General features: G+C 47.7%; 1 protein-coding gene across 9 annotated transcripts in view; it reads left to right on the top strand.

Moving 5' to 3' along the window:
• Nucleotides 1-24,472, top strand: part of SLC25A22 (solute carrier family 25 member 22) — a 54,166-nt gene that overhangs the window by 23,603 nt on the left and 6,091 nt on the right. For all 9 annotated transcript variants that reach the window (XM_082284210.1, XM_082284205.1, XM_082284203.1 and 6 more), the window contains 5 exons: nucleotides 3,690-3,815; nucleotides 6,992-7,047; nucleotides 13,401-13,491; nucleotides 22,137-22,255; nucleotides 23,888-24,059. In XM_082284210.1, coding sequence (XP_082140336.1) covers nucleotides 3,690-3,815; nucleotides 6,992-7,047; nucleotides 13,401-13,491; nucleotides 22,137-22,255; nucleotides 23,888-24,059 — 564 coding nt within the window. The remainder of the gene's footprint in view (nucleotides 1-3,689; nucleotides 3,816-6,991; nucleotides 7,048-13,400; nucleotides 13,492-22,136; nucleotides 22,256-23,887; nucleotides 24,060-24,472) is intronic.

Here is a 24,472-nt window from a genome sequence, read left to right on the forward strand (position 1 = left end):
CCTTGTGCAGCCTTGTGCCCTTACTCTAAAGACAGTGAAGGCTTGAGTGATAGCAGGAACATGAAGTACCAACAATGATTAGTGACACTTATGTGCACAGTGGGAACTTAAGAGCATTGGTTCTGGTAAAGGCTGGATTTGAGTCTTCCCTGGAAATGAACTTGGATGCATTTCCTGGAAAGACACAGTTCTACCCTTTGCTTCCTGAGAGCTGTGTCAGGCGGATCTGCACAGTCCTCCACATGGGTTTCTCTTTTTGCTGCTTGTGAACTTGCCCCAGCTAAGTGACTCCTACATGCTGTGGGATTCCTGTGGGGTTTTTCTTGATGCTTTTCTAACATCTACTTTTCCAGGTTACCATCTCAGGACAGGTGGGGTGAGTGAGTGAATAAAATATGATTACAGAGGGACGGGACTTGGCAGTGCCTGAATGCTGCAGGCAAGAGGGCTTCCCCTTCTTAGCGTTTGCCATGATTAGGATATCTTCCTGTATGCCTGTCTTCTGCAATTGTAAACAGTCCTGAGCTGTGCTGATAAAAAGACAGCCTTGTGGAGCGTTTGTGTGCCTAGATTTGCCCATCATTCAGTACCCAATTTGGAGAGCACTTGGAACTCTTCCAATGCACCCATGAAGGGCATGCTGAGATTCACCTCCATGGAGCCTGGCAGGTTTGTGTTTCTGATAACCTCAGCAAAGCAAAATGGCCAGCATCTGTGACTGTTTCAGCCTTGGTATTTTGAAGGAAGAGGAGATATGTCCTACAAGAGGAGATGTGTCCTACAAGATGTGCCCTGGCCCCTCCAGGGGGCTCTTGGTGGTGTGAGCAGGAGCTTGCTAGCTACAGGGACTAGTTAAAAGGGCTGAGGAGGAGCACTAGAAGAGGAGAACTGGGATGCCTTTGTGTCCCTTCTTGTATTAAACTGAGCAAATGGCTTTATTTGCATGCTAGCTGCGTTGTCCCCGTTTCACTAAGCCCTGCACACGTAGGTAGTGAGAGGCAGTAGCTGTGCAGAAGCTAAATAGGACAGAGAGACCAGGCACAGTGGATTCTTACCCCTTGAGAGAGCAGAGAGCACTGACGTGGGAAGTGGGATGACTCAGTCACAGGGGAAAAAGCTTTTGATTCAGGTGCAACAGCCTTTGTCTCATGTTCTTTTCTGTGCCTCAAATCCCTTACCTCTCCTGTTTTGGTCATCTCTCCAGTCGATGGCACCACGTGTCTGCAGTGGTCACAGGCAGCCAAGCCAAGGAGATTTGTTTCTGTCACCCCTTAGTAGAACAAGATTGATAGCAAAAGACTAAAATCAACAGCAGTGGTTTGCTGCAAGGTGAGATCGAGGGCACTGCATTTCTGCAGCAGTGCATGTAGAACTTAATCTTGGTGTCTTGCTGGATACTGCCCCATACTATTTTCCCCCTGCAGTATGCATGGGGAAATATGGATGGTTAGATTCAGGTGTGATGGGGGTATTGAGCAGGGGTTTCTCCCCCACAGGCAGAGGACAGGCTCTCTGCAGCCTCAAATTTTTGGCTTGCCCAGGCATGTCAGACCCTTCCCCTTTACTGCTGGGGTCTGTGCTGAAATTGGGGAATCTCTTGCACTTACAGTAGTAGTAGGAAGGATCTTTGTGTCTCAGTCCCACCTGATATAAACCCTGTGATGGTTTCACTGTTGGAACAGATTGAGAAAGGCAAGTGTTTGCCTGTCCTAGGTGTTTCAGGGACACTTAAGAGAAGTGATGGCAGTGCTGAGGCTGGAAGGGGGCACTGGTTGTGCCTCACAGTCTGTGACCTGCCAACAGTGACTTCAGAGCTGAATTTGGGGAGACTGAGGTGATCTCCTGTATTCAAACACCTTCCTTCCCAACGGTGTCTCCATCTTGGCATGCTTTTATCTGGTCTCTAACCTCCTCCTTCAGTGTGACTGTGGGTTAAATAAGGAAAGCACCATGATGTGAAGCTTACTGTTTGAAATTTTCCCATGTCCTGAGAACAAGTTGAATGTAGGGAGTTTGCAGGCAAATCTATTCTGTTCTCAGTCTGTGGCACAAAGATCCCTGAGGCAACAGTCTGGAGCTGGTCAGGTCTGGAAGCCTGGCTCTGCACTGACCTTGTGCACTGATTTGGGCCTGCCTTCCTAAAGTACTGTGCTGATTTAATCTCAGTGAGCACAGTCTAGTTTGGAGTTGTAGGCTGAGCTCAGATCTGTCTGCCTGTCCTTGGCACCTCTTCTTCCAGCTGTGCCAGCCCTGGGGCTGCATGTGTATTGTATCGTGCATGTGTTGAGGGGGAAGGAGCTTTGGCTGCAGGACAGCAGAGGCTGAAAGGATTGTGTCAGGGTGTGTCAGTATGTCAGTCCTGAGGTGTCAAGATCATGCTTAGTGGACAAAGTCTTTTTTATTTTTTTCCATCCCTCATTTGTCTGCTTCCCTCAGGGATCCTTCAAGTTGAAACTTTGAGTCTCCATATCCTGCCTTTCCCTCAAGCATGACTGCTTATTGATCCTCTCTGCAGTTGCCCCTTGATGCAGAGTGCTCTGGAGTGCTGTTGGGGGGAAGATGTTTGCAGGGCTTCACCCCACCATGCCTCGGCCAGCCTCAGCACTGCTGCTTCCAAAGGATAATGCAGTCTGTTCCCCCATCCAGAGCAGCAAGTCACTGTCATGAAAGGCAGCGTGTTGGTTCCCCCGGTGGGAGGATAGCCCTTGCAGGCTCACCCAGCTGCAATCTAGGACTGCTGTCAGCCACCAGTTTAATATCCGACACATCCTGTGTTCAGGGAGCCATATCCCGTGCTTTATTGGAGGGAGCCGACTCAAACATGCTTTCTTTGTCTCTGTGTGCAGTGGTTTATTGAGCATGTAAGTGCAGGACATTTTTCTTAATTGAATTTGCTGGGAACTCGTGTTTAGCTGATGTGGCTTTCACTCAGTGCCACTTACAAGAATTCTCTGTGGGAACACAAAGGGGAGTGGAAAAAGCCCTGTGTTTTGGAAGCACGTGCAGCGAGCCAGGTTTTGATTTCCCCCAGAGGTATGAGCTCACGTCTCCGCATCTGCAGCCGTGCAGGCTGCCAGCCCAGTGGTTTCGTCAGGCTGCTGCTCTGTGTGGGTTCCCCTGGCCCTGGGTGGTGGGTCTGGAAGCAGTTTCCCGTGGCTGCAGCCGTCTGCTCCGTGGCTGCCAGCTGGGCGCTCTGCTGGGCCCGTTCCCACACGATGGTAGCAGCTGACGTGTCACGAACCTCTCTTTAGCTGCAGATCTGATTGTGGTGCAGGAAAGCATTTGTCAGTAACTGCTGGCTCAGATGCCATCAGGCCCTAACTAAAGGCTGTCCACGTGGTACATGGTCCAGCATATGCAGTCTTTTCTCCTCTAGGACAGCAGAAATCCCCGGGTCCTGGGCAACAGGATTTTTTCCTGCTCTTAGCAATGTGTGGGTTAGGTGTTTGGCTCTACTCCACTCATCATTGGTTTGTCCTGATGGTATGTGCTGCTTTCTCTGCCTCCCCATATACCCAGCAGGACCCAAGCTTTGCTCTGTGGAAGAGCTTCCTTTGTGCCGGGGGGCGACAAACTTGTCTCACAGCGGTGCATTAACTCTGGTCATGCAAAAGAGCTCAGCTCTTTTCTCTTACCCTTCCCTTATGTTACCCAGTGCTAAGACATCTGTTTGTCTCATCCCCTTACAGTTTACCTGCCAAGCTGATCAATGGAGGGATAGCTGGGCTGATCGGAGTCACCTGTGTATTTCCCATTGACCTGGCAAAAACTCGCCTGCAGAACCAGCAGAATGGGCAGCGGATGTACACCAGCCTGTGAGTACCGCCCGCACGGGCTCCATCCCTCGCGGCTGTCCGCAGGGAGTCCTTCCACTTTGTTACCTCTTTCAGGTGAGCTCAGCATCTCCAGGAACTGGGCTGTCCCCAGGAAAGCCAGGGGACAGTCTGGAGCCAAGCTATGCTAGACCAGATAAAGCAAACAGAGCAGCTCTTGAGGCTGCTGAGCTGAGCAGAGGAATCCTCTGCAGAGGGCACATCTGTTTGCATCCCTTGCTTGGGAGCAGAGTGTTCACTGCTGCCAGGGCTCAGAACCAAAACACAAGGAGTCCTGATCACCTGATCCTGAACACAAGGAGTCTGCTGAGCCACAGTCAGGTGCCTGAGGGAATTTCTGCCTCTGTTCTGTTTCCATTGCTCTAATATTGGAGATTCTTCGTTTGCTGTGTCAGTTTTAAAAAGAAGAAGCAGTCACTCATTCCCAGTCTAGAGCATTGCGCGTGGACCTTTTGCAGGATCACAGGTTGCCACATGCTATAGTTACATCAGCAGTCCTGTGTCCAAAAAAAACCCAGGTGCTGTAGGAAAAGAAGACATGAGTGTATCCAGCCCACCAAATTCACCTGGCGTTTGTGTCGGATGCTTAGGGCTGCGTATCTGCTGTGGGAATGTGTACCACACTCAGCACAAGATGCTTTATCCCAGGAACCAGAGACAGGCCTTAGTTTTCTAAAAGAATTGGTGGTATTGAGGGGAAGAAGGGACTGGGACTGGTGAGGTATATCCTGTCCTCTTATCGCTTTGTTTAGAACTAGTATTACCTGCTCCCTGCTCCACACCATCTTTATCTCTTTCCTGCCCAGGAGAATTTGAGGCGAAGGGGGAATAGGAAGGAAATGCTCTGTATGTTGATGGCTTTAGTCTCTGTGCCTCCTTGCTCTAGCTGATGACAGAGCTTAGACTGTAGGCTCTGGTGCTTCCCTTGACAATTCCCATGCTGTCTGCTCACTGCACTGTCGGTGTGCCCTGGCTTGTTGGCAGAATGTGGCCGCCCATCTTGCTTTGCCTCCCCATTTGTTGTGTCCTGCTCCTGCTGTAGATTGCTTCTCCTCCCTGAGGATCACTTATCCTTCTGACCTGATGTGTGACAGCAGCAAGAGTTTGGGCAGGATGGAGAACTTGTAGGCATCCCTTGGGACTGCATACCAGGATGTCTCATGCCTGGAAGGGAGCTCGGTAGGAGAGAAGCTTTTAACCTCCAGCAGTCAAGTGCAAGTTAGCTCCATAGCCAGGAATTGCTGTGAGATGAGAGGCTGTTAAGGAATACATAAGATTTACCCTGTATATTTGAGCTGGCTGCTTCTAAGAAAGGGAAAGGCTGAGCTTTCCTAAGAAAGTCTCCCTGGTTACAGGGGCTTATTTTTCTGGAAATACTGTATGCCCATCAATACTAGGTTTCCTGATTATACCAGTTACCTGGTATCTGCTGAACACCCAGGAAGGCAGCAAGTTCATTTAAAATGTTGGCTCTCTAAGACAGCATGCCTTGCTTCTTGGCTCAAGAGATCTTTGGCATCAGGGGAACCTTTCACTTGAAAAAGACAAAGACACTGGAGTTCTAAGGGCTGGAGAGAGCTTGGCTTTTGGGCTGTGCTGCCCCAGGTATGTTATGTATCATTTTAGTTGGCTGTTGGCTCTCTTTTTCCAGGAAGAGAAGAAAGACGGATGTGGCTTTGGCTACCTCTTGTTCTGCTGCAGCTTGAGGGGCTTTCAGTGTCATGCAAGCTCTATGATGATGCAGCAGGGCTGTATGAACATGGTGGAGAGCAGCTCTTCTCCCTCCTCTCCCTGCTGCAGCTTGTTCAAAGCAGCATCACTGGCTGAGGGAAAATGTGTTTCCTCCAGCATTGCAGTGGAAGAACTTGATGGGAGGGATAGGAGAAAGGTGCACTGAGATTTCTGGGGCTTGCAGATGTGTTGGAGGGGCTGCTCCAAAGAAGGAGATGAGTATGTGCAAATTGTTGGAGCTGGGGTGGAGTGTGTGAAAGATGAGATGCCAAAGGATTCAGGGAGTCCCAGCAGAGAGGGGAAACTCATTGGCATGACTGGCAGCAATGCAGGATGGGCTATTCACCAATAACGCTAGAACAGTGTTGATCCAGGTATGGCCATAAAGCCCTCGAGGGAGCTCTCTGTTTCCTTCTTTTCCACCTCAGCACTACTGCAGAGCTGAGAAGTTTGCTCCTTGTGTTGCCAGATCTCTTAAAAATGTATTCATGTTTTCATCAGCCACACTTCTCTTATTCCTGCTTAAAAGAGCCTTTTGTTCCTTAAATTATGTACACATACGTGCATGTGCAACTCTCCCTTCCCTTGCTACCTGTCCCTTCCCAAAGACCCTAGAGCCACCTTCAGCCAGGACCCAGGCTTTATGCAGCTGTGGTCCAGAGAAGGAAACTCTGCCAGGGAATCTGTACAGCCTTCCTGAACTGGGCCTTTGGATTTGCTAGGTGTGTGTGTTTGTGCCTTCAAAAGGCTTTGAGCCATTCCACTGCTCTGCATGGTTTTCCTATTTGTAGTAAATGTATTTGCAATGAGGAAGGTGACAGTTTTCCCCTTGGAGCACAGTTTTCTCCTTGGAGCATGGTACCCTGCTGTGCTCTCCCCAGGGCAAGAGCCGGAGTGCTTGCTGCCTGCTGTGGGACTTGATGTGTTAAAAGTAAGTGCTTTAATCTTCGTGGGAGGCCACAGATGACTGAGTGTTCAGGTCATCTCGTGTTTGTGTGCCTTGTGTCAAATTTCACTAAGTCAAACAAGTCAGCATGAGGGGTTTTGGCCCCCCTTACTTCCCTTCCAGAGCTGGATTTAAAAATTCGTACATGGGGATCTGCTTGTTAGAGCATCTCATGCGCATTTGCCACAAGGGACCCTGGATGAACAGCCCTTGCAGTGACACTTTTCCCTTTTGTGTTTCTAGAAAGCAGAGAGCGTGTGCAGGGTGAGCCGGGGGTGTCAAAGCCCCTGTGAATTAGGGGTTGAAATTCAACTCAGGCCTCAACAATGGCACATTCAGAGCCTGACGCAGTTCCCATCTCAGCTGAGGGTTTTGCTGACAGAATGTAAATGGAAACCACTTCAAGGAATTTGCTTTGTTTTTCTCTGCACTCACCCACCTTTGAGGTCCTGTGGTTCATCTCCCTCTGTTTTGTTTGCAGGTCTGACTGCCTCATTAAAACAATTCGGTCAGAAGGCTACTTTGGCATGTACAGAGGTAAGTACAGCTGACTCAGGCACAGCACAGCTTTTGCGTTGGAAGCACTGGTGCATAAGTAGGAGGAAAAGCTCTATTCTCTGGCATATAAAGCAATAACCTGGCAATATCCTAAGAGGTTGAACAGTGCAGCTGTTTCTGAAAATAAACTCCTCCATGCAAGTGTCTATTCAGATACCTACCACTGAGGGCTTGAGTCCTCCTCATGACTGGTTTGGTAACCTTATCACTTACTTAAGTTCTTCTTTACTAGTTCTTCTTTACTAGGTGAAGCTGCTGGACTTTGTTTCAGGACTGTTATGTTTCCCAGCTTGGGCATGGTAACTTTTGACAGAGGGGCAGTAGCAAACCAACTCTTGAAGTTCTGTGGTTAATGATTGAATTTATGTCAAAGCTTTCCACCAGCATGGTCAGGCCTGCTGTCTCAAGCGTGCCCAAGTGTCTTGTTCAAGCATTAAGACAAGCTGCAGTTAAAAAAAAAAAAAAAAAAAAATCCGCCCCCAGAAAAAACTCCCTTGGGATGGTAAGAAAATCAGAGGTTGGCTCAGGGTGGAGCTTCAGCTGTTTGGCTGTTGTGTGCTGACCTGCTGGAAAGAAATCTCTTGGCTCCTTGTCTCAGACTGTCTGTTATAGCAGTGAGTTCCTCAGCTGACATTATACCTTTTCTAGTTTAAACACAAAATCCCTGAAAGTTTTTAAAGATTTTGAGGAGAGAAGACCAGCAGGCCAAATCCTGACTTCACTTGTAGCAGAGGAAAACGAGGAATACCTCCTTGGCTTCCAGCACAGTCCAGTTGGCTTGGTTGACTCTGAGCTCTGGTTCATTTTATGTCCTGATAGTCACTTGCCTGCATATGCAGTTTTTATCTGGGCTGCTCAGATAGCATTCTTGCCGGCACTCAGTCACTGATAAAGCCTGATTAAAGTGCTGCTATGATTGAGTTGAGTCCTTGCTCTTTGTTTTTTCAAGCGGAAGTCCAGAGATGCTGGCGCCTTGCTCTTGGCATGTGTAGTGTCTCTTGCTGCCTCTTCTCTACTCCTAAGGAAACACAGGCACTGTGGCTGGCCAGCCTGGGAGCAGGCACTGGGTGTTCAGGCAGTGTCTCTTGCCCAACCTCCTGGTGGGCGTTTGAGGGGAGTGTGGTGGATGGCAGGGATGGATTGGCTGCTTTGCATCAGCTTTGCTGGGAGCAGGCAACGAGACAAATAACCTTGAGGAACCCTGGCAAGCTCCATCTTTGATGCTAGCAGTGACGTGTTCCCCTTTGATTTTTTCCGGAAGCTGGCTGCTTCTGTGTTCCTAGCCAGGAATTTGAGCTTGTGTTAGCTTTGGCTGTAAGTGTGCAAGGCAGGCTTCTTGGTGGGAGACAGAAGGAAGAAGCTGTTTGGGGAAACTTATAGGGGAGACTGTAGGACCAAGAGTTTTTGGGAGAATCAGGGCTTTTTGGAGAGACAGCTTAGTCCTTTAAGGCATAGGGTGGTGGAGAGGATGTGGATCTCCAGGCCACTTGTCACTCCCAAGCAGAAGGGTGCAGAGGGTTTTGCACACCTCTTTCTTTTCCCAACCTTTCCCAAGTCTGGTGAGCTTGGTCCATGTCCCTGCCTGCTCCTAACTCTGTTCAGGGTGCTGACAGTTGCTTGGATTTACTTGTCACATTTGACGGTTATATAGGGAGCTGGGCTGGAGAGGCCTTTTTTGAATAGCTCCAGCTCCTTCCAGAAAATTATAGATACTTCAGCATGACCAGGGTGCAAAAGTGAGTGCTCCAAGAGCAGCAATCCTGGTCTCTGCCTCAGTTCTGTGAGCTGACATGAGCAGCCCTTCCCTCCCTCTCAGGGAGAGGGTTAGCAGGTGAAGTACGTTCAAGGTCTATGAAGACTGTGTGAGTACTTTTCTGGAAAGAAGGTAAAGAGATGTCTAAGCCTTGCAGACAGAGAAAGATAGAAATCAGATGGTGGGATTGGTTCCTGCTCCCTCCAGCTGTCCTAGTTCCCCAGCAGAATTTGCTGAATGACTCACAGGCTCTTATTTGCAGCCTTTAAGCTGAAATTGGGAGGATTATACGTTAACGTGCTAAAGTAGCAGCTGCTGCTCCCCATGGAGGAGTCACAAGCACGTCAGTTGTCCTTGCAGATCCTTTGGCCTCTGTTGGAGGACAGAAAGGGTCTGGTTGGGCACAGCCATTCCCACTGTGTGACTTCAGGGCTCCTTCACATATGAATCAAATCTCATCAGTGCAGACAGGAGAGCAGCATGTTCTTGTAGGATGCTTTTCTGCAAATCACCTCTTAAGGTGTTTGTGTGGGCAAACAGTCTTTGCTTTGTATGAGTAGCCCATAGTGAACTGTGTGATGTATAAGGCAATTCCAACATTTCTCTCAAGTTCTTCCCCAAATATCCAAGGGATTCTTGGTTTTGCTTGGGGCAGGAAGAAGAGGAGTTCCCTCATGCTTTTTCCCATAACATCTATGTAGCAGCAGTGCCTCAAAGCTGGATGGTGCTGTCTAGCCCTGTCTGTGCTCAAGGAATTGATGGTGTGCAGCCTTCAAACATGATGCCAAGTGAATGAATCCATAGTGCCAGTGGGCTCTTGGTCCCCATGGGCATCAGTGGTAGGGGACCTTGGAGAGATGCTCTCTAAGCTTCCTACTGCAGTCCAGCCAGAAGCCACCTAAAGATCCCAGCACATGTTCTGAACAATCCCAGTGCTGTTTGCAGACCAAGTGTTTAGCCCAGCTGCCAGGAGCCAAAGGCCCAGATCAGGCTGAGGAAGTGCCCTTTGCTGTTGGTGATGTTTGGAGAGTTGGCTGCTCTTCAGCTGCAGTGGTGTGGCAGGCAGCCCTCCCTGGCCTCTGCTAATGATATCTCCCAGTGCCATGCTGGGGATGATTCAATCTCCCTGTTATGTAGGTTGCTGGTGGTGTATAAGGGCTTCTGTGAGAAATGTGTTTTAATAAAAAACCAAGGCTTGGTGAGAAGAGGGTACCTACAAGTTTAGTTGGCAAACAGCTGGTTTTGCCCCTGGTTGATTTTGTTCTTCGTAGTGCTTCCTCACTTCTTTTCAAAACACTTTGTTTTTTTAATGATTGCTATTTATTTTTCCGTTCTGTTTGTCTGCCTTTGCTTGTGGTACATGTAGCATTGCCTATAGCCAAGGCTGGCTTTAATTAGGGAAGTACTCACTGGCATGGGCAAAATTGAAGAGATTTTAGAAAAAGAAGAAAATGCTGTTGCTACAGATCCATGCCGTAAATCAAATCTCTCCTGATGGGAGAGAGTTTTTAAAGTCCTTGCCAGGAGTTAGTTTGAGAGACAAACGGAGACTTTCAGCCTTCATTACTCTTGCTAGATAGTTGTTTATTAAATCTTACCAGAGGAACAGAATCACTAGCATGACCCAGACACAGCACAGAGCAGAGAATGCAGGAGAAAGCCCAATTATCAAGATTTACACAGCCTTTTAAAGATAATTTAACCAATGGTTACTAAAAACGTACATTATTTTCACTTTCCTACCAATTATTCAGTAACACAGCCAGGAACTGTAGAATTTTTTGTCCAATCATCCCATATTACTTTTACTGCAGAATATGGAATAGTAGTAGAAGAAGAAGGTTTGGAGAACAACAACAATCCTCCATTTTGATGTTTTTTGCTCTTATCTATTTACTACAAAGAGAAGCCCAAAACCTCTGAATTTTTCACCATGTGACAGTCTTACATAGAAATCTATCACCTAATTCACACCATTATATTTTCTAGTTCTTGTCTCATAGTTGGCAATTTTTTCCATGGTTGGAGGTCAAAACAGTGTTGCTCAGGGGGGTAAAAACCCTTCAAAATAGGCAGAGAAACACTCTCCGCACTCTGGGTTCCCACATGCTGTGGAAAGCATACAGCCAGCAGCTGAAGTATCTAATTTCTCCTCCTCCAGTAAACTGAAGCTGTTATGGATTATTCAGGACAGGGATTATCCATTCTCTGCTAAGCAGCTTTACTGAAAATATCAAAGATGTAGGAGAAAACCCAGGTTCATTAACTTTTATTTTCTGTATATTGCATGATTTACCCTGTGCTTTATTTGCAGTTGAGGGGAAACATCTATGAAAGCCTCTTGGTTCCTGAAGGAGGTCAGCACGTGGAAGTGTACTTCTTGTGTACCTTTCTTGCTTGATAGCTTGGAGTTTGTTTGCTTTCTTTCAGTGAACCCTTTGCACTGGTGTTAAGAGTAGCAGGTTTATGCTTTTTTCTTTCTCTTCTTGTTTTTCCAAGGAAAGGGTTATTCATGCTGCATATCAGTGTACAGGTGTTGTACTTTATAGCCATTGGGAGTGTCACTGAAGTTGTCTTCAACTTGGCTTTTGAGGAAACACTTCATGGTAGCCACTTCCACTTAAAAATTAGGCTGCGTGGATTTGCTTTGTAGATCCTGATATGATTGGCATTAAAAGATGGATGTAGAGCATGAGAGTCATGTCTGTGTGGCTTCTCACCATGTGCAAGAGCCATGGAGGGGGACATGATGTGTAGGAAGAATATCAAACTGAAGCAGCACAATCACTGGTACACTTAAAAGTTTGCAAAGAACCAGAAGTGTGAGAGGCCTGCCCTGCTGCCTCCTAGTTAATTTGTCTGCTGTAAAAGGTGATGGCATTTGTTGGATGTCATGCCCAGTGGAATTAATGCTCTGGCTTGGCTTGCTGCGAGGCAGCCTTACTCTGTATTTTCTGCAAAATCTGAACATGGGATTTGAAAGGGGGGAAGATGTGTTGGGCTGCCCAGCCTCGTGCAGCAAAGGCTGTCTCTTTTCTTGCTGCAATTTCCTTCATGGTGGAGGTGTGTCTTCTGAGCAGAGGATGTGGAGCCAGGGATTTCTGGGGCCTGGTTCCCATTGTAGTGGTCCCAGAAGTCTCATTGTGACTTTGCTTCCTAATCTGAGGAAAGTCCCCCTAAACCTATGTCTTTCAATTTTTGAAGGGAGTAGAGTCTGTCCTGAAGAATAGAGGATTGAGCTCACTTTCTGTGGGTGTGTTGAGCCTTTATAGTGCCTGTCAACTTGTGTTCAAAGGTCCTGAAAATGAACCCCACCAGGTCTTTGCAACCTGATGAGGGTGCAGACTTCTCTGGCTGCTTCTCTTTGGAAAATCAATCTTTGGGACAAATTGTTTTAATTTCAAACACAAGTGTAAATGCCTGTATTCGTGTTTGTTCTTACAAAGGCCATTAATAAGTCCCAAGTGTAGCTGCTTTGGAGGGCTTGAAGCTCAGTACATTTCATTGCAGGCAGGGAGAGCCTGAGGTTATCCAGTGGAGGACTTTTTGAGCTGTAGAATTTAAATGGAGGAGAATGTTCTGGAGTGCTAATCTAATGGTGCAAACCCCACTCTGCTGGGAAGAGACCGGCCCTCCCCTCACCCCAATTTCCCCCAGGGCAGCTTGAAAGCTGCTCCCAGCACTAATGCTGGTGTTGACGGCCCACAGCAGCCAGCCAGGCCTTTCATTGTAACAGGCACAATACAGGGATTTGCTGTTTGTTGCTCCTGACAAAAGGGCACTCCAGCGGGTGGGGGATGCAGGGATCCAAGGCTTGTTTACACCTCAGGTCCCCCAGCAAGCCTTGCCATGGAGCTCAAAGGGGAATTTCTGTGTGCTGCAGCTTGTGGTGGGCAAAAAACCACTTCAGCGGTGGCTGTTCTGGGGGTGACACCCAGTGGTGATACACAGGGGAAGCCACTTTGGTCGAAAGGCTGGTCTGGAGCTGGTTCTGTGCAGATGAGCCAGGTGACTTCAGCCAGCCTCCAGGTCTTTCAAAGGCTCTGCCTTTTCTGGGCTGCCTGGTAATCAAGCTGCTCTGTTGTTTTTTGGGGAGGAAGCAGGGAAGGGATGCCAGTGAGAAGGCAGGGCAGGGGGCTTTTGCTTCTCAGTATCACAAAATATTTGCAAAGGAGTTGAGACTGGTTGTTAAACCATCTTGTACTCCTTTTCTGAAGGTTTGGTCTGCATCCTTCTGAATTCATAGGAATGCATCCTTGGATGAGGAAAGAGGATGTGTGTATACATGGTGGGAGGTAGAAGTGAAGCTGAAGAAATTGAAAAATACATATGGCAAATGGAGTAGAAACACATCTGGGGATGTTTTCACAAACCCAAGGTGTTGGGAAACAGAAATACTGTTAATTTTTAGTGGTGTTTTGTATTTCTAAATCCCTTTGGTGCATTGGGAGCTCTCCTTCATCTGTCCTTGATTTTGTGCAGAAAGCATGCCTTGCTTCTTGGCATTCCTGAAAGATCCTGAAAGTTAACAATTCCTTTATTCTCATTATCCAATGGCCTTTTTCTCTTCCTTGCCCAGGGGCTGCAGTGAACCTGACTCTAGTGACACCAGAAAAGGCTATCAAACTGGCAGCCAATGACTTCTTCCGGCATCACCTCTCCAAAGATGGGTGAGTGGGGAATTGACATTTTGCAGTCAACATAATAGACAGTGACTCTTGGACTGGTGAGACATCAGGAAAAGGTGGAATGGGGTAGTGCAATGACTGAAATCTGAGTTGACCTTGAACAGCTCAGCTGGTGATTACGTTCAGGCTAAGGATGCAATGTCTAAAATGGGAAGTGTAAAGCACTCCACTGGATGACTGCTCTTTATTCAAGCTTCTAAAAATAGTCCCAGATTTAAGCCAAGGTTAGCAGATCCAGAATGTGTAGTCTAAGTATTTGAGAGGAACCCAGTGTCACTTATCATTGCTCAAACAGCTGCTGGGAGGACCTTGTCCTCAGTATCCTATTGGATCCTCTTACGCTCCTTCTCGCTCAAAAAGATGTCAAGTCAAGTTCTGTAGACCCCAAACTTAGCACCCTTCTTCTCCTTTTGTACCTTGAAAATAGTTTTAGAGAGGTGGTAAATCTGAATTGACAAAGGGCACTTGCAGCATCTGACCTTCAAAGAAATGGTGAAGGAATAAAATTACCTGTTCAGCTTGCAAGTGGAGTTTGGTTCATGTGAATTAAAAGTGAGTAAAAGTCACAAGCTGGAGCAGTTGAGATGAGCTGGATCCTGAATATTCATTGCTGCTTTCACCAAGATGTTTTCCAAATTGCATGGGAAATAGTTGTGTCTCCCATCAGACAGAGGCCTTTCCCCAGAGGCAGACAAGGGCATTGTCCCCACTCCTCAGTGACAATAGCTAGAATGACAGCCTGCTTGGGATATGATCCCAACTCTTCCCATCAGCAGTTATGGGTTGGGGCCTCAGTGAAAATGCAAAGCTCCAGCACAATTACTGGGCTTAACAACTTCCCAAAACATATCATGTCAGTCTTGGCTGCTGCAGATCAGTAGCTCAACAACTTCAGTGGAGGTTGTGGACTGACACAGACTGAGAATCCATTTTTTGCCTGTACCTTTTCTTTTTTTTTCTTTTGTTCTGGAGTCCTTTAAAGTAGCAGCTAACATATGTCTGCGTGACTCATCGGCTCACAGCTCTTTGTGATTTTCTGACTCAAGTCTTCAAATAGTGTCTCTTCTGTGCTCTGTTCAGACAGTGGGAGGTAGTGATGTCCTCTACCAAGCAGTGTGTGTCATCCCTGCAGCAGACAGCCCGGCACACCTTGGTGTACTGCAGTAAACAGCAGCACAGCTCTTTGCCACCACCTACCTACCTTAGTAGCTTGTACAGGCCCAACAGGGTGCACAAGCTGCCACACCTTGTACTACCACTAAGGGAATGGTTCCATGGAAGAAATCAGACTAGCATTGCAACATACTTGGCATTCTGGAAGAGCAATCACTGCTGTGATATTTCAGCCATTAAAATGGGACATACCTGTCAGTCAGTGCCCTGTCCTGTGAGAGGTAAAGGCTTCCTCAGATGGCAAGTGTGTGTGTCTGCCTCAGTGCTGAATCCAGCTTTGAACAGGTCTTTGGGTAAGTGGGATGCAGCTGTTTCCATGAGCAGCTGAGGTCTTCACTCAGACCTCTTCCAGTTTGTCTTTTGGGGCACTGGCTGGTCCACACATAACATGGATGATGTGCTGCACTTAATTCAGAATAAAGGAGCTAGAGAATTTTTCCAAGAGCAAGACACCCTCAATCTTATGTGCTGATTGGTCTGGCACTGCAATGACCTAGACCAGGAGCATTATACCACTCAGGTAGTGGGAGGTCTTTGTGTCTCAACACAGAGCATTTTTAGTTCTTTTAGAGAAAAGAGAGGTTGGGCCACAGTTAGGTGACAAGAGCTAGGCAGCATGTGGAGTTGGGGTCACTCATTTAACCACTGTGGGGGGCTTGGATGAGTGAAGTCTGGTCAGCTGTGCTCTTAAGGGTAGCCAGCATGAGCTGGACAGAGAGGCAGAGCCTTGATACTCCTGTGGTAGATGATTTAAGATGTTTCTACCTAGAAATGTCACCTCCAAGATATGATGGGAAGGAAAATGCCTTGCAGGTTGGCTGTGGCTGCTATTGGCTATGAATGTGAGATCTGGCAGTTTTCTCCCTTGGGATGCTTCTGTCCTGTTCTCCCCAGTTGCCTTACTGGGATAGGGCAGGATTAGCAGTGTTGGAATTTAAAGGCCTCTCCTACTTAGGACCAAGCAGGGTGCATACCTGCTAGCACATCACAAGGCTGGGCCACCTATTTCACAACTCCAGGCAAAGCCTCGGTATGAACAACAAAATAGCTTGGGGTTAGAAAGGTGAAGCCTGGAGCTGCCTGGCACGTGAATGTGGTTTCATTTCTTGATACGTAATTGCATCAGTCAAGGTGTTACATTGGGCAAAGCACAGCTGAGGGGGTTAGGCTCAGTGTAAGGCTGGGTCAGCAAGATCTTGGTTCAGCTCCACCAAAGTCCTTTTTGCACAAGCCAGTTTGTCTGCTGTGTACATTCATAGATGCTGTGCCCTCAGGTCAGTATCCCAAAGGATGTTCTGACTCAAAGCTGCAGAAGTCTTCTAGACCTGTTTACATTGAATTCCTTTGTGCTAAGCATCTAGCACTTGTCTTGCTTGAAATATGTTGCGTGAGTTGGTAATCCTTTTCTGATAAAATGTGCATGTTCTACCAGCATTTGCTGATTAAAATATGTGGTATTAAAATAGACCTCCATGTGCCAGAGGAAGAAGCATGTGTGGACCAGAGAGAGTGTCGCAAATCCACCATGACTCAAAGTGGCCTCAAGTTAAACAACAGCTTTCAGTGTACATGAATGTACTTATTTTTGAATGTATTTATTTTTATCCCATGAAAAACTTAGTGTTGAAATTGCTTTTAAACTGCTAGGATAAAAAAGTGGCATAAAGCCTATTTTTGAAAGGCCAGACTGAAAACAGCACCTGTGGTGTAGAAAGCTCCTGACTGCAAGTTGCTGGAAGAGTATTTTAGGGATGTTATCACTACAGGTTTGTGCTAGACTCCCTTTTCCCTGGCTCTGCTCTTGGATACTGCTGGAAATAGAGCATTGGGGCAGCAGGTCCTCACATGGGACCTCATGCCCTTGTTGGTGCACCCCTCTCCCTGAGTGTGCAGGTGTCTGTTCCTGCAGCTCTCTCCACCCTGGGACTAACTCAGGGAGGTGCTCCTGCCCGTACCATGCTTTTTCCCTCCTTTTGCTGCAGGGAGCATGTGTGCTTACAGGCTGGGGGACATAATTTCTGCTTCTTTGCCAGTTTCTACTTCTTCGCCAGTTTCTGTATTGATGTTAAGGCCATTATGACAGCCTAGAGCTACAGCTTCTTGTTTCCTGAGGAAACAAAACTGAGTTGGTCCTCCCAAGCTGTCCTGGTCATTTAGGAAGGAGGGAGGCCTGAGTGAGTTGTGTGAGTGCTGAAAACATGCTTACTATGCCATGGTGGAAAGGAGGGAGATCAAGATACTGAAAAACCTGAAGGGCACCCCATGACCATAACTGAAAAAGGCAATAAGGGTCAAGTGATTTCCTGTGATGATTTTGACCTAAGAGCCTCATCAGTTTCGAGGATAAAAAAGTGACCCATAGGAGAGTCTTCAGGCAGGTCCTTGTTTCTGTGTCATTCTGTGGGGAAGAGTTTCCACTAGGCTGAGGAAGGCAGAATGTGGAGAGAGGGGAAACTTCCAGTCTTCAGGCTGCTGGAAACAGATGGGATTTTTTTTAACTCTGGCTTTTTGAAGCTGCATGTGTTGAGAGATGTAGTCTCATGGCTGCTGTTAAAATAGTAGTGCCTTCATTGTCCAGAACACAGGATGTGAGAAGAGGAGTCACCAGGCCTAAGTGAAGCACTTGAGTATGAAGCACTTGGGAATGAAGCTGAGAAGGCAATTTAGATTGGTAGTACACCAGCATTTAAAGTACATCATTGATTATTGGATGCTCAGTGTGTGAGGCCTCTTAGATGGATTTAAGTATTGCCTGCCTTTTATATCCTCTTTGAATCTGGGTGTTAAACACTTAATAAAACCAGTCCCTTTAAAGTGTCCTACAAAGTTCCGTGTTTATCTCCAAGCGTGGAGTGCCAGATAGCTGATTGGTTTGGCATGTGTTTGCTGGGTGTTGCTCATTTTTCAGGTTGGTTAAATATTGGTTAAATATTCTGCCTTGGCTGCAGTAAAAAGTGTCTCGTGCCTTCTTACACAAGCAATTTGTTGCTCATAAAAACTTACCAGTGTCCCTGGATGAGTTTCCTGCTGCTCTTCTCCAAGGTGTTATTCCCTTACTTATCCTGTCCTCTTTAATCCTGACCTTTATTTTGTTTGCTGCTCTGAAGCAAAGGCTAGCAATCTGCTGTCTTAGCAGCTCGGATCCCTAGGAAGACCAGCATGACTGACTTAATTCTGCCTTTGCTGATGCCAGCAAATTTTCTTCCATTTTGCTTCCTCCTGCCTTGTATCTTTGCTCAGGGAACAGAAAATCCTGGGACAAGCAAGGTACTTTTCCTTCAGTCTTACACAGATGTGGAGACTGGGGCTTTTTCTCCATTGCCTTTCCAGCTGATACATCTCCCCAGGGCTGTTTCCTTCATCTACTCCTCTTTCAGGCTCTCCTAAAATATTTGGACCATCTTTTTTGTGGCATGAGTTTAAGTATCCATTGCACAGCCTGGTTGATCCTTGAGCTGCAGAACGCTCTTAGTCAAGCTGTAAAGCGAGGCTCTCCATTTAGGAAGAAGGGATGCTGCTGCTAGTCCTGGTGCTGAGCTGCTGTATTACCCTGCACATCCTGTGCTTGGTCTTTCTTTGGCACTTGTGTGCCCAGGCAGCCTCTCCTGCAGTTATCCACTGGATACTCAGATACTTCTTTCACTTGGAGGTGGGGGAATCTCTCCCTTCCCCTTGAGAAGGAGACAGAGGCTGATAATCTCACTGTGCCGATTCAGGGACAGCTGTTTGGGGAGGGCTCTTTTATTTAGCTCACAGAGGCACAGACAACTGCAGTGGGTTGAAGTGTTGACATCAAAGGTCAGCCAAAAAGTAAATGCACTTTCAACTGTTAATTTGGAGGGAGATAGAGACAGGCTGTTTAATCACAGAATGCACTCATGGGAGGAGCATTGTCCATGTCACCATTCCAGGCACCTGACTTGGGACAAAATGTGGGTTGTGTCTGTGTTCAACATGCTCAGTCGTGTTGCCCTGTCCATTGTTCACTTCTACAAATATTCATATTGGAACAAAACACTTGGGATCTCCTGCCAGGGCAAACCTGATGCAAGTACAGAGTCAGCCTCCTGTTGAATTAGTCCAAACACGCAATACAGAGCTCCTGCACATACCTGGAATAATGACTTCCAGATCAACATTTGGCATCAGATCAACATCAGGCAGTGCTACTTTGAGGTGTGTCTGTTCCACATCAGTACTTTATTTTGCTTGTCTGAGGCATTTTTGAGCTGGCACTAGAAGTGAGAGGGAGCTTGTAGTGGGAACTTTATTGCTTTTACATTTCCAGCATCATAGCTCCAGCTTTTCTGAAGTGCAGTTGCAGTAGCTTGTTATTCCCCCTTGGAAAATCAGGGGTTGGATTAAAGGGACTCACTGGTAGTTTGTGTGCACATCCCCCTGTGCCTGTGGCGGACAGGGTGCCCTTCCTTTGAAAGACAACTCCTGTGTGTTGGTCTTCTAATCCATATCAAAGACCCACTATTTAAACTGTTTGAAAGGAACTGACTCTGTCTGCTTTGAAACTCCTGGGGAGCTTTTTACAACCTCTTGGGCTGACAGAGGCAGAGGTTATTTTATGAGTGAGGAAGGTGATGTCCAAGCTGGGGACAGTAGCTTCTTGGATAGGAAATAGAAATGGATGGGTTTTTATGGATGTTTCCTCAGGTCAGAGATTTCCTGTCTGGAAATGTTGTCATCCTGATTCCAGAATGGCTGGTTTTGGTCCCTGCCCAAGCACAGTAAATTCCCACATGGCCAAGATTTTTCAGAAACTTGAAAAAATCCTACACTGCTCCCATGTGGCGTCAATATACCAGTGTTGTCAGAGATCCTAGCTTTGAACTCATTGCTCCCAAAAAGCCTTCCATAAACCTCTAGTTCCTGCTTTTTGACTTTATTTTTCAGCTCTAGTTTGAAACTCTAATTTAAATCAAGCATGAATCTCCTCCTCTTCCCTTTTGACATTTTTGATTTGTCACAAATTAATAGTATGTCAGTTAAAAAATGTGGAACAACTGATTTCTGCCAGTGTAGGATTTGTGGCTATTCTGTATATGTTATATTTAACACTCTCTTGCTGTGATAAAAGATGGTTTCTGCATTTGTAGGACCAGATCTTTGCTGGTGTTGCAGCTTTTGAAGTTAGTTGAAATATGCCAGTTTTGAAACCACTGAGGATAAGGCCAGTGGTGTTGCCTTAGATATTTAAACCCCTTTGTTGTCTAGAGATGAACAGTTTTCAAACTCCTTTTATGTGCAGACTGCTGAGGTTTTGCAAAGGCAGTTTGAACCCTGTATAGCAACTTTAAAACCTCCTGTCAAAAGATTGGCTTATCTTAAGCTACTTTTTTCTTGGACTCTTCCTAGTTCCCAGGATGTGCAAACCAAAAGCTGAAAGCCCTTGTTCTAGATGTTTTTGATGTACCTGGTTGAGATCTCTAAAATACACCCATGTGCATAAATCCTTCCCTGGGTCATACTGGCATAGCTCCATGGAGTTCAGTGAAGTCAAGGCTGACTTTAGTTGGCTGGGATAATGGTCCAAGATGAATATGTAGGCCAAATCTTCCTGATCTTTTGAACTGGGTATCAAAGCAGTTGCCTTGGATGAAAGCCAGAAGATACGTACTCCAGGGATGCTCCAGGGCTCTTGCTAAAGTGCGAGGTGCTCTGCTGTGCCAAAGAGGGATTCTGGCAGCCAGCTCCTTTGGGTGGTTTGCTTCCTCCCACAGCCAGGCTGGGGATTGTGCAGCCTTGCTGCTGACTGTATTGAGCCACTCAGAGACTGGTGCTGTGCTTCAGGCCACCCAAAAGGCACGAGTTGGCCACGTCCAAGTGGCAGTGGCAGTGGGAACCTCTGGATTTGCATACCCTAGTTCCCCCATACCTCCAGGAAAGTTTGCTGTGCACACTTCAGCGCCTGTGTGGGTAACTCCGTGGGAGGGATTGTTCTTTGCAGCTCCGCATCTGTGGGGAAATTTGGAACGGGGAGACTGAAATATTCCTCCTTTCAGCCTCATAGGAGGGCTCTATATTTAGTCTCTGGTAATCTCTGTGGTGGATCTGTGCCTCTAATCCCCTGCTCTCATATCCTCCCTGGAGAAGATGAGAGGTGGAGAAATCGGCCCAGCTGACGTGGTGGTCCAGCAGGATTACGGTGCATCTGCCCTCCCTTTCCTGTAGGGTTGGCATTGAAACTGCTTTGCTGGCCCACTGCCCCACAGCTATGCTGTGTGTGTGTGCTTGTGAAACCGCTGGCAGGGGGGTGTGCCTGGGCTTTGCAAGGGCATGGGGTGTATTGCTGTGGGACTGCTTCTGCCACAGCGTGGGGACGTGCCTTGAGCAGGTTAAGATGAGGTATTGCTGCAGAGCAGGGCTGGGGGAGGTAAAAATAGTACTTGCATTTAAAACAGAAAAAAGAGGAGGCTGTTTCTCTCTGGCTGTATGATTTATGCATGCTTCTTTTTTTAACCCCTTTAGAAAGGAGCAGGTCAGATGTACTTTTTAATCAAGTCACTGTTTTCTGGTGCCAAGGCGTGAGGATTTTTACACATATTTTACAGGGCAAAAACACGTAACTTTCTGAAAATAGAACCTTTATGAAGTTTTGCATCCTGAGTTCCTCTTTTTAGTCTTAGCTGGGCTCTTTCATAGCTTTAGGATGGAGGGAACAATGAAATGCTGGGTTTTGCTAGGTGAGAACATGTTGCTGATAAGTAGTCTGCTGCTACATGTCTGCTGCTCTGTAGTGCAGAGAATGCACAAGGCTGCATTGCTGGAGGTCCATCCCATCCCTTGTCTCTCAGGGAGGACCAGTTTAGTGCAAAGGCTATTTGTTCAGGTTTGGAAAACCTGGTAAGATGAAGCAGCTCGTAACCACAGAGGAACTACCTCCCTGATTCATATTTGCTGTTTATTTACTTTGCTTTTCTCACAGAACTCCAAAGCAGCAAGCGGAATATTTTCCCTCCTTGCTTCTTGTCCTGTGGTCTCAGTTTGTTGACAATTTTTAAAGGACTAGGCTGGCAGGACAAAAGCTGCTTATCCCCCTTAATGCTCAGGTCCTCTGCTGCCCTCTGAAGTGATACCCTTTCTGAAAGCTGTGCCCTGACCAGGGGCACCATCAGGCTGGAAGAGAGCTGCAGTGCTCTGGCTGTGTGTGGAGGAGGCTGTGTGCTCCTTTCTGGGGCTGTTCTGATGGGGCTTGTGGCTTTTTCTGAATGTTCTGTTTCTGGGGATAAAAGGAGTCTGTGTTCCAGGTCAAGTGGTGCTGGCAGAAATGCCACGTCTGGGCTGTGCTGAACTGTCAGGTCTAGCAGGTTCTGCTGCCCCCTTGGCTGCCTTTCCTGTAACCCCCAGGGTCAGAGATGTGCCCCAAGCCTTGTACCCAGCTGCCCAAGTGTTATTGCAGGCCACCGGCTCTGATGGACTCTTTCTCTCTTTTCTTCGGGCAGGAAGAAGCTGACGCTGCTGAGGGAGATGCTGGCAGGCTGTGGCGCGGGTACCTGCCAGGTGATTGTCACCACTCCCATGGAGATGCTCAAAATCCAGCTGCAAGATGCAGGACGCATTGGTACGTGGACTTTTCTTCCCTGTGCTCTGAGCAGGGAGGGGGAAAGAGCTGGGACTGGGCTTTCAAGGCGGGGCTGAGAGGATGAGTGGAGAAAACTCTTTTCTTTCCTTGCTCTCCCACGTCAGAGATACCACAGATGTAGCAGAAGTTTCTCCTCCTCTTCCCAGCTTACTTCCCCCCACACTTTGCTCAGCTGGCTTTGCAGAGGCCCTTGCAGTTACAAAAGGTGGTGGGTTTTTTTCTCAAAGCAATAGGCTTGGCAAGCAAAACAGCAAATGCTGCTGGTGGATGGAGGGAGACGGGAGAGATGACTGGGTGGTCAGCTTGTGAGTGATTCAAACTTGGTAGATCTTGTGCACCCTGGAAGGGATTAGCATCCTCCAGTGCCTTTCCTGTGCTGCTTCCTCCATCTCCATGTTTTCTGATGTCTATTTTCTCCCTCTTTTACCCCCCTGCAGCACCTCCCTAACAGCTTCCCAAGGGGACGTGTTCTTTCCAAATGACTTGTCTCCCCTTGTACTCTTTTTTTCTCCCTGACAAAAACAGCAGTTGTCTTGGTTGAAACAGCAAATAAAATTCTCCCAGTGCTCTGGATTTGAATGAGGTTTGGGATCAGGCTCTTGGGACTGTGGGCGTGAGCTGGCAGGCAAGAGGCAGGAGGGAGTGTGAGCCTTTTGGCTGAAACACTGTGGAGTGTTTCTGGTGAGAATGGAGACCAGAGTCTGGCATGGAGACTCGGGAAAGAGCTGCTTGCTCTTTCCTTAGTCTCTTCCAGAGGTCAGTCTGAACTATAGCCTCACTTCTCAGGAGCACTGCATGACACTGTTAGATACCATGTTTTGGCCCTTCCTGGAAAATGGCCTAATTTGTCCTGTAATCTCTCATTTGATGTGGCATTCCTGAATAATCACAGATTTACTTTTTCTTTTCTCTCTTCACTGGTTTTACTGCAGACCTTATCCTCTTTGTGCGTATTATTTTAAAATGTTGGAAGGATTTAAGCCATGGTTTGAGGGTTCAGGAGAGGTTTTTGATGCTGTGAACAGCCTGTTCTCTGTGTGGCAGGAGAGCTGTGGTGTGCTGGGGATTACCTACAGATTGAAGTGCTCTCCATCTTCTGGCCAAAGGGCCGAAGTGCATCAGTTGGAAAAGTGGGAGAAACCAGGATGTGTTTATAAATGTGGCTGAGAAACTCCCCAGGTTAATGATTGCTTTCAGGGGAGCGAGGCAAAGAACGGAACTTTGGAAGCTGTCTCATTTATGCACATCTTTAGTTTGTTGTACTGGCAGCTCAGGGACACACCTGGAAGCAGGGACTGTCCCCTGCCTGCTCACAGCAGCTCCTGTTCTCTGCACTGCAGAGATGGTGCATGACAGGATGCTCCTGCTTGGGCAAACCAGCTGGTGGGAGAGCGCAGCCAACAGCATTGTGGTGTGGCAGCACTGTCCAAGACCGGGACAGGCTGAGGGAGATGGGCAGAGTGGGGGAAGAGCTTGCAGGGCACCTGCCTGCCCTTTGTCTGCATGTTGTGTTGCCCCTGGAGATCTGCCTGTCCCTTGTCCCGCGGCGCCGGGCAGCAGGAGGCTGCTGCTGGGCACCCTGCAGACCGGTGCTGGCGCTCTGCTCCCCAGCGGCACAGAAGAAGCTGATGGCGGCGCAGGCCCAGCTCTCCTCCTCCCCCGCGGCGGCGGCGGCCGAGCCGGCGGTGGAGACGCGCACCACAGCCACCCAGATAACCAGGGAGCTGCTGCGGAGCAAAGGCATCGCCGGACTCTACAAGGGCCTGGGAGCCACGCTGCTAAGGTACGATGGTGTGGGCTTGGTGTTCCCAGTCTTGGACCTAAGGCACCACCCATCCCAGCGATGAGCCTGCAAAGGAGGTGTTGGCTTCAGTGGGTGTGGGGTTGGTTTAGTTCAGTTTCCATGCACAGCTTTTGTACATTAAAGAAGGAAAGGTCAGAGAAGTGAGGGAGCCTGCCTTTTTGTTCCTGGAAGATTTAGTTCTGCTGCTTTCTGTGGAAGGTTTTTGTCTGCCCCATGGTCTATATTTTCACACTGTGCAGAAGTCCTTGAGAGCTAGCAAAGTGAAACTGTCAGCCTGAGGCCCCAGAGTGTGCAATGAGATCTGGCCCACGGAGCATGTTGGATGCAAGGACTGGTGCCTGCTCTGACACTCTTTGTCTGGGCTTTCACAGACTGACTTTCCTCTAGTTTTA

This window comes from Coloeus monedula, assembly GCF_965178545.1.
Source record: "Coloeus monedula genome assembly, chromosome: 6".
NCBI lineage: Eukaryota > Metazoa > Chordata > Aves > Passeriformes > Corvidae > Coloeus > Coloeus monedula.